The 10,015-nt window shown below is 35.4% G+C and overlaps 2 protein-coding genes across 3 annotated transcripts; both read left to right on the forward strand.

Moving 5' to 3' along the window:
- Nucleotides 1-251: 251 nt before the first annotated feature.
- Nucleotides 252-2,373, forward strand: LOC105118760 (uncharacterized). 2 transcript variants are annotated; one of them, XM_011016781.1, is made up of 5 exons: nt 252-582; nt 743-853; nt 1,339-1,544; nt 1,643-1,890; nt 2,034-2,373. In XM_011016781.1, exons 3-5 carry the CDS (start codon nt 1,352-1,354, stop codon nt 2,142-2,144), a joined length of 552 nt encoding a protein of 183 aa, XP_011015083.1. In that variant the 5' UTR covers nt 252-582; nt 743-853; nt 1,339-1,351; the 3' UTR covers nt 2,145-2,373. The 2 variants fall into 2 exon arrangements, with proteins under 2 accessions (XP_011015083.1, XP_011015085.1); XM_011016783.1 differs by lacking the exon at nt 743-853 and having other exon boundaries at nt 252-514.
- LOC105118759 (uncharacterized) lies at nt 2,344-7,175 on the forward strand. Its single transcript, XM_011016780.1, has 7 exons — nt 2,344-2,367; nt 2,652-2,782; nt 2,990-3,259; nt 3,367-5,960; nt 6,024-6,159; nt 6,234-6,314; nt 6,778-7,175. Exons 2-7 carry the CDS (start codon nt 2,720-2,722, stop codon nt 6,862-6,864), a joined length of 3,231 nt encoding a protein of 1,076 aa, XP_011015082.1. The 5' UTR covers nt 2,344-2,367; nt 2,652-2,719; the 3' UTR covers nt 6,865-7,175.
- Nucleotides 7,176-10,015: the final 2,840 nt, after the last annotated feature.

The raw sequence follows: 10,015 nt of genomic DNA on the forward strand, positions 1-10,015 counted from the left end.
AAAAAAAAAAATTTTCTACATTTTTTTCTATTTTGTTTCTCATCATTCAAACAAAATACAAAAATATTCATCATCTTATCCCATATGTTCCATCTATTTCCGTTTTTTTTTTAATTATCCCGACGAGATAATTATTTGGGCTCCTGGATCATGGACAGGCCGGGCCGTTCTTAATATATAATTTATTTTATTTTATTTTTTTTATAAAAACGAAAAAAAAAAAAACTTTTTAACGAATGGATAGTTTTGTAATTTGGAAGTTTGATTTTCAATTCCCGCTTCCCATTTCCCAATTTCCAAATCTGAAATCCCTAACCGCTACTATTGCTGACAGCACCAACACCAAGAACTGAAGTATAATAAACTGAAAAGGGTAAAATTTTGCTTTTACATTTGTCTTTGTAATGTAATTGAAGAGAAAAAAACTGAAATGTGATTCGCGGAGGAGAAAAGATTGTTCGCTTTGCTGCTTCTTCAACGCCCTGCCTATTTTATGTCTCCAGATCTAATCTCGGTATCTGCTGCATCCTTCTCCAAATTAGGGTTTCTAATTCTTTTCCTTTTTCAACTTCAAATCCAATGGTTAATATTTCTCCTTTTTGTTCATTCCTAGTAGTAGTTTGATTTTCTTTTTTAATTGTTATGCAAATGATTGCTGAGGCGAAGGCATTTTGGATGAAGATTAATTTTATTATTTAGGTTTACTTCTGAAGAAACCTGTATCGATTAATCTTATTTGCAGCCAAAGGTTTTGTACTTAGAAGAGACTTTGTTAGGTTCTAAATCTGGAAAGTTATATACGGAAACTTGTGAAACTGACACCTTATCTTCATCATTTCGTGGAACATAACTGGTTAATGTTCGCCTTAGCCCTACTATTCTGTTGCAATTGTGATTTTTCTGGGAAATGTGGCTCACTTGAAATAGATTTGCAGCAGCAGGCAGTTTTTCATGATAATTTTCATAGGAAGAATATGGGACTATGTTCTATGCTGCGAACTAATGCTGGGAGTTGATGGAAAAGCTACATGTGGATTGCATTTGTGCTCTCTCCTGTTGAATCTCAGATGTTTGTGTGGCCAATAAGGAAAGAAAAAATTGTTTTCCAATGTGGGCTTCTGGAGAAGTTGCTGTAACCTTGTTTATGAGGCATTACTTGAAAAAACTAATTATCACTTCAACTTGGATTTTTTGAAGAGTTCTTATGGATAGTTGATTACTGCTAGATACACATTAAAATTTAATTTTGGGATTGTAAGAGAAACATGTACTTCTCACCTTCATGTCTCACAGTGTTGTTCTCACCAGCTTCTGTTTGTTGACTTTTTTATGGTGCAGAAAGAAATTGAGTATGAAGTGCAATGGGCAAGATACTTGCAAATCAAGCTCCTCATCATGTATGGATGTTATGATTGATGAGGAAAGTGTTACCATGGACAAACTACATGTGCCCAAACTTAATCTTGAGCCACAGCAGATGAAGCGAAAGAAATACAATCTGCGGAAAAGCTTAGCATGGGACAAAGCTTTTTTCACTGAAGAAGGTGAACAATAAACCTTGGAATAATTGTCCTCTTTGTTTACTAATGTTTTGCACCTCAACTTTACCATCGAACCCTGAGTTTCCTTTCTTTTTGGCCAGGTGTTTTAGATCCATTAGAATTATCAACACTCAGTACGAGAGTTGACAGGCCTGTGTCCCGTGGAGGGAGAGAGTTACTATCCAGTGGTTTGGACTGCATCAATGAGTTACCAGATATGCAAGCACTTGAAGATAATTTGTTCAAGGAATTGCCTCCAAACACTCTTGCCGATGGAGGCATGGCTGCTCGTGTCTTCTCTCCAAAGCCTGTTTCATTAGCAAGAGATGAAGCTGGCCCAGCTTCTGTGGTTAGTTTTTCCAAGTTCATCTGCACCCCATTTCTTTATACTTTTTTGCTGCTTAAGCTGTTCTATTTATCTTGTTTCATTCATCGCATTGTTTAAAAATTGAAGGAAATTTTACTATTCTTTTTGTTATACATGCTTTTCAGGCCAAGCGAAAAATTCTTTCAGCATCTAATATTAGTCAAAGTGCATCCAAACGCAGTGGTTGCCCACGACCGGTGGCATCATCTTCATATCCTTTAGGTTCTGTTTTGTAATAAATAATGAAACAATGGATTGTCCCCATAGGCTTATCAATGTTGTTCTTAATCTATTTGTTCCTATGGAAATGTTATTCTTAACTTCTTTGAACTCTTAGAAGGCCTCCCACTGCAAACAAAACTAAAGCGACAACAAAAGACTCAAAAGTTTCAAAACTATTAGCTCCAAAGCCAGATCCCTTGAATGTCTATACTGCTCCTAGATCCAGCCACTTGAAACGTAATCAGATTCCTCATTCAGGTGGTCTTTGTGTATATTGGTGTATTTCATCTGTAAAGCGGTTTAGATTTTTATGTCTTTACTGTAAGTTTCAAACCTATTTTTTCATCTGCATGACTTTCAAAAGAATACTAAGATTTCATAATTAGTTCATGGGTGATAAACTTTACTTACAGAGGGTTTTCTTGTTCAATGTATAGTTTCTTTTCTGTTATATCTGAATTTGAATAGTCAATTTCACATAGAAAAGCAAATTGATATTTCTATTTTCTGTTGATTTATAGTAGGTAATGGTCAGAAGAATATTAGATCAAAGGACACTTCAACTAATACCAGAAGTGTTCGAAAAGACATGGAGCTTGGTCCTTCTGACAAACTGTTGCCAAAATCCACTGCTCATCATGCTAGAAGTAAGGTAGTGAGAGCCTGAACTTTTAGAAGTTTTGTAATACTAAACGTGACCTGGAATATCATGTTCCTGGTATCACTGGTTGTATATCAAGATATTAGGGTTTTTTTTTTTAAAAAAAAAGATTACAGGAGACTAGCAGATTCTGTATCATATCAGTATGTCCTTATTTTCTAATATGCTTGCTTCATTGGGATCTTTTAATATGTACAGGTCAGACTGGTGCCAAAAAAACATTCATCGACAAATACACAGCACCCCCAGGTTAACCTAGCAAATAATTGCTCAGAAGTGATCCCAGATCTTGTACGTCCAGTTGCTGCACATCCACTAAATGGCTCTGATAATAGTACCAGCAAAATTGCAGTTTCTTTCTCGCAAAATGCTTCCTGCAACAGTGAAAACAAGCAATGTACAGAGTCTCAAACAGCAAAAGCATCAGGCTTGCGGATGCCATCGCCATCACTGGGATTTTTTAGTCAGGTATGCTCACTTAACCATGACCACATAAATATAATAAGTTGCATTTTAACTGAAATAATGTTTGATTAGATGCTTTTTTTTTCCCCTTCTGTTCATTTATGGTGCAGTCGAAATCTGCTGGTTCGCTTAGCCTCCTAGAAAGAACTCAAACTAGCAAACTTCGAGAGTCTAACATTCCTAGTTTGCACAAAGCTGCCCTCTCAAATCATCAGTGTCCCTGGCAACCATCCAATAAAACATCTGCATCCTTGAATATGAGGAGCAATGCTGCTGCTTCTGTCAATCCTACTTCACAGGGAAAGATCAAAGGCAATTCAGAATTAAAAAATAAAGAGAAGATGTTTCAGGCACCGCTTAACTCTAGGACTTGTGATGGGCTAGATAATCAGCAGCAGTTGCACGACATTCATGACAATCAGTTGCTCTTGCAAGGTGGCCCTCGTGAACAACTGAAGAAAGGTCAACATAGCAAGAAAGTCACTGAGCTTTGCCTCAAAGGTAGAGATATGACTGCAGCTGGATTAGACTACCCCCATTCTAGATTCAGTGTTAGCCTCGTAGCAGAAGTTGATAGTCTTTCAGAGAAAAGTTGTGTGACTGCCAGTCATCACATTGAAGACAGACAATACATTCCAATCATCAAGGATAACAGTGACTATTCAGATTTTCCATCTCTAGGTATGAGCACTAATAGTGATGAGGGTACCCAAAAAGTGCATGTTCAGTTAGCCAGGATGCGGGAAGTCAATGACCAGACTGTGAAACAATCTGAGCCAATGAAGCTTGACACCTGTCATGCAGAGAGTTTGAGCCTATGCTTGAACAATGGTACTTCAATTGAGGAGAGATCAGCTGAAGAGCTTAACAACTGTCGTGGTTCAAATCTTGCAAATGCAGTTCTTAAATCCCCAGACTGTAGTACAGCTGAACGGGAAATTCCTTATAGGCCATCTTGCTGTAATGATATACTGCACACAAACAATGAATCTAGTGAAAGTGGAAACTTGTATACAGAATTGTTTGTGGAAAATGTGCAGCTGCAGTCTGTAGATGGTAATCTAACAGTCAAAAGGGACGAGAAAAGTATGCCAAACACCTTGGCGGAGTATAATCTGCTGTCGATGATTATTAGTGATCCAAGTGGAAAAGCTGCAAAACAGACAGAGCTTCCATTTCCATGCCTTGTAACAGAACAAGCTATGGCAGATGATTGTGGATTGCAACATGATGGTTACTTATTGCATGGAAAAAAATTCTTCTCTGAAGAATCCAAGGAGAAGAATCTCCTTCAAAGTGCTGAAGATATGGTATCAAATGTTAATGCTTGTGGAGGTATATTGGAAAGTTCTGGAGTTCTTAGTTCAAAATCACCTGCCAAGCATGATTCTAGTTCTAATGCAGCTGGAAAGTCAGAGTGCATGCATGTGGAAAACCCTTTGGTATCTTCTGTAGACAAAGGGCTGGTTAAGGTTGCTTCTGAGATAAATGATATGAGCGAGGACAAAAATTTAGTAAGTAAATGTGATTCTTCGGTTAAAAATTTCAATTTTTCCTCTTATTTACAGCGAGGAAATGATGCCAATGGAAGGGGTTCTTCCATTCTGGAGAATAATTGCTCCACTTGTATGCATGATGTGAACAAAGACATGGAGAAAACTAAGGTGATAACTTCTTTCTGTGAATCTGATCAGGACAATCAGAGTCAAAGATCATTTGATGATATGTTGTCTTCTAAGAGCCAATCTCTTGAAGAGCAAAGGGAATGCAGTAATAGTAACATTGCAAATGTCAGAGGAACTATTGCAAGTGAAGTGGAAAGTCTAAATGGTATTCACCAATGTGAAATAATGGAACAAACAAATGAACTTGCTCAAGTTAATAGAATTACCAAGGAAACGGTAATGCAAAATGCATTCGTGCAGTCCTCAGAAGAAAGTCTGTTATCTGATAGCCACAATTGTAACATTAGTCCTTTGGTATCTAATAAAACTTCTACAGTAATGGTTGATGACATTCAAGAACTTGAAGAACATCGAGCAGTTCAAAATCCTTACGTGATGATTGAGCAAGCTCCCCTGGAAAATCATGAATTTTGTTCGGATGATAGCCTGTTGCTCATGAATTATACTTCTGTAGAGTTGCAAGAAGGAGATGCTCTTAAAAATGTTCTGGGTGTTGGTTTAGAACAGGGTGATGGTTCGTGTGAATCAAGATGTTTTGATGTTGACACTCAAGTACCTCCTATTAAAAATGCTGGTTCAGATATGGATAAAAAAGCCGAGCACACATTTATGGTTAATACAGAGCCGGGTTTCATGGAGATTCTGCCATCAATTGAAAACTACAAATGCAGTATGGATAGTAAGAATAGGAGCGGTGATGAGCTGATCGATCAAGCTGCTTCCTTGGAATTTAATTCATCTTCAGACAAGAGCAGGCATCATATTGCATCATCAGCGGATAATTGTGACTCTAGTTCGTTTTGCTGTTTGAATGAGAAGTCTAAGTTATTAATGAAAACAAAAGAGAAATCAAGTCAGAGAGTCCAGCAGGATGCTGAAGTTGATTTATCAGATAGGAATATTTTGCCAGAGGAAGCTCAGATTAAAGTTCCTCAGACCAGTAGCAGTCCCAGCATTGAAGTGCAGCATGAGTTGGATGTAATGTACCCCACGGAAGATAAGGCTGCAACATTGTCACTGTAAGTGTTTTAATCTGAATCACTCTGATTTGTTATTTTTATAGACATACTCCAATTCTTCAGAGTCCATCTGAAAATTTGTAATGACAGCGAGAAACCTATTAAAAACAAGAAACAAGATGCTTGTGTTATAAAACCACCACCAAATGTGGTTCCTTTTTCCGATGAGTGGTTGGCGGCATTTGAAGCAGCTGGAGAGGTAATTGACTAAGACTATAGTAAATGATTTTTATGAAACATAAGCAGTGGCCTCTAATTAAAAAACTTCTGCAGGAAATTCTAACCATGAAAGGTGGTGCTGTACGAAATTCACCCCCCGACAAGGTTCAACATGAACCTGGTCCGTGGTCCCCGGTATGATCCTGTTTGCTCTACCCTTTTTTCAAATAATGTCAGTAAGTTCTTGATGCAATGGGACTTTTTCGGTGGGTCAAGGGAGGAGGGGACGTTTCTTGTATGATTAATGTCTTGTAAATGGTACTGGTGGACGAGTAGTATTCGTTTGGGAGCTGAACTTAAAAATCATTTTCTTGGTGATAAAATCTATAAATTTCAGTTAAGATATAGCAGAGCTCATCCGCTTGCTATAATATTCTAGTTAAGAGTTAATTCACTATTGATCTACAGTAGGACATGATACTATGAAATCATACTTAATTTTTATGAATCTGGTCATTAGCTTGTGGTTGAATGCATGACTGTTTTGAGAAGTGTGTAGGAGACTGATCCAGGGGAAGTCTACCCTGAGAATTTATGGAAGAGAAGCTGATTATTTACCAATATTTGGTTTGATAATTATAACTTGCATGGTTTACAGGTACGCCGGAAGAACGCTCAAGGGGTTGGGCCATTTGATTGTACAAAATTCATGAACAACACCACCCCACCTTCCACTTCTAATTGAGGCGACATGGTTCGCTAAAAAATCTAGGGCCTGGACCATTGCATCCTGTGTCTCTGTTCTAATCGAGGAGATTCAGCTGATCATTCTTCTATGACTAACAATGTCACTCTCTAAAATCACGACATAAAAAAAATAAACAAATTCTGATTATGTTTTTAATTTTCTAATTTGTGATTTCTGTTTCCTTCAACTCGGGGAATAGCACGTGTAATATTTGATGCTAAAATGATCACACGTGGAAACAGCACTTTGACATTTGAATATTGATGCCTGAATTCATGAACTTCAATTTTCTTTGCATTTTACTTCCACCTGCAGTGTTCTCAGACAAAAGTACTTGGGTTATGAATTTCAGAATTTGCTGACAAATGTATTTTGCAATACCTCGCTTAAAAAATGAGGGCTCAAACAGGGATTTTGACCTTGGTAGTGTGATTTATATACTCGCAATGTTATCATTTAAAATCTCTTTTTGGATCACAATTTGCACACATCCTCAACTATTGACTCTTTAGTTGTGTGCCTCAACTGTTGACTCTAGATTATTTAGTGATGATAACTTTGAATTCCTGCTACTAAATTTCGACACCTTTCTTATGGATGATTATGAGTTTTTACAATATTTATATTTTATCATAAGAAACTTAAATCTTTATATTTAATTCATCGAGTTTCTAGTAGAGATATAAGTATTTATAATAAGAGTATTTATATGATTTAAAATAACATAAAATAATAATAATAATTTTGTTATTTAAATTGTGTGAAATCAATATTGAGATATGAATATGTTATATGGATTAAAAAAATATAAATGTTATGTGTATGTAATGAGTTTTTACTGTATTTATATTTTATCATGAGAAACTTAAATCTTTGTATTCAATTTATGGAGTTTTGAGTATAGATATATGTATTTATTATAAGAGTGTTATATATCATTTAAAATAAAATAAAATAATAATAGTAATTCATTATTTAAATTGTGTGTTAAATCAATATTGAGATATAAATATGTTATATTGGATCGGGTTTTAAGATAAATTTGATAATATATATGCTTTACTCATTAGCCATCAAGTAAGATAATCATAACTATAACTTCATTGTTGTTGTGATTCATAAAGTGTGTCTTGTCAATGGTATTTTTGTTCGAGGAAGAATTATTTTATGAATTGTTGTAGTTTTAATTTTATTTGGGTAAATAATCTTGAAGTAGACTGTTAATAAGAAAAGACTCGAGACCATTATAAAAATGAGGCATTTGACCAAAGTTAACATATTTCAAAAGGACCGAGGTTGCAGAAGAAATTATGGATACCATGTCATCATTGTCTCGTATTTTTATGAAAATCAAACTCTTTTTATCCTAATTTGCTTCTAATGCTTGATTAACGACACTTTATTTTTAGTAGACGTTTATAGAGATGTCATCTATTGCATGTTTTTGCTGATAAAACCAACCATTGACATTTGAAGATATTAAATATTATATGAAGATTTTGTTAGGTTCCTACCTTTTTGCATTTTTAACACTAAAATAATTTATATGAAATTAAAAATAACTGTTGATACTTATTAATGAGTCTCAAAATTCAAAATATTAAGGAATAAAGTAGTTGTGTTGGATAATTAGTTGATTTCTCATTTCAAGCAATTTGATTTATTTTCTATAATCAAGATATTTGGTGACTTGATATGTAAAGCCTAGAGGGTTGGTAAGTGGTAGCAGGTGATATCTGGTAAGTCAGGTGATCAGTAATTGTAGTAATAGGAGTTGGTGCCTAATAAGTTAGGTGACAGGTAGTTATAATAGTAGTAGGTGATGTCGATTAAACTAATATAATCGATAGTTGTGGTAGTAGCGGGTGGTGCCTGGTAGCTATGATAGTAGAAGATAGTGCATCGTAAGCTAGGTGTCTAGTAGTTTTGGTAGTAACAGGTGGTTTCTAGTGAGCCAAGTAATCAATATCTCTAGTAGTAGTAGATAATGCCTGGTAAATCAAAGTAATCGATAAATAGTACTTATAAAAATTCTCTTTTGATGGATGTCGGGACTCTCTAATGGTAAAATCAAAAACTTTATAAAAAAAGAGTATAATGATATTTTAGAGAGATATATTCTAAAAATATATATGCTAAAAATATTGAGAATAAAGAAATTCTGAACCTTTGACTTAAAAGAATTCACAGTGTATTTATAACCTATGAATCTTGTCATTTTATAGAGATGAGCGAATGGAGTGTAATTTCATTATTTTGATATTTAAGTTGTATTCTACTCAAAACAATATGTATTGTATTAGTATAAAATACTATGAGACTTGCGTGAGATCCTTGAAAAATTCCCGGCGAGTGTTAGGCTTTAACCCATTAAGGTGAGAAATGGGTCCAAATGCATTGTCTAAACCAAACATGTTGGGCTTGGAGTGCTCTCCCAAGCCTTAATGCTTTTGGCATCGACATAAAAACCCGAGCCCACAGGGTGGCATGCTTAGCATGGGCATACGCCCTACATGGGCTCGAGCTTCTTACCCGAGCCCATGCCCTTTAGAGAGTTGGGCTCAGGTAGTATCTCGAGCCCAAGCTCTTTAGGTGTTGGGTGTTGGGCTTAGGCTACCACACTCGAGCACACTCTCCTTAAGCTCTCTACTATATATTTCGCTTGAGATACAAGCTCAAGCCCAATTAGTGTTTTTTTAGTCTATATTGAGGGAATGTTTTGAGCTTGTTTTGGGCCTTATATTTTTTTTGGGTAGTCTATTTTATTTAAATCCATCATTTATTTTACTTAATACAAGTAACAAGTCTACTGTTAACTATTACAAGATTTATCATTTATTAGCTGAAAACTTTCCCATAACAATGAAGTTTGCTAGTTACTAGATATGCTTCTCACTTTTCGTAATAAAATTTCTTGTATTTTCTCAGGTATGCTTCTTCAATATTGTTTTCTTCTTATCATATACTACTGAAAATAAAAATTAGATGTATTCATGAGTTTTTTATCCTCTAAACTGAGACATACATATTGAATTCTATAGTTGTTCCAGTAAATAATTGGTTCATATATTTTGTCCCAAGAAGTAACCACCACCAATCAAGGAATACTAATTCAAATATCTCAAAGTTGCCTGAGATTCATGGGAGA

The sequence above is a fragment of the Populus euphratica genome, unplaced genomic scaffold (genome assembly GCF_000495115.2).
Source record: "Populus euphratica unplaced genomic scaffold, PopEup_1.0 scaffold2190.1, whole genome shotgun sequence".
Classification (NCBI taxonomy): domain Eukaryota; kingdom Viridiplantae; phylum Streptophyta; class Magnoliopsida; order Malpighiales; family Salicaceae; genus Populus; species Populus euphratica.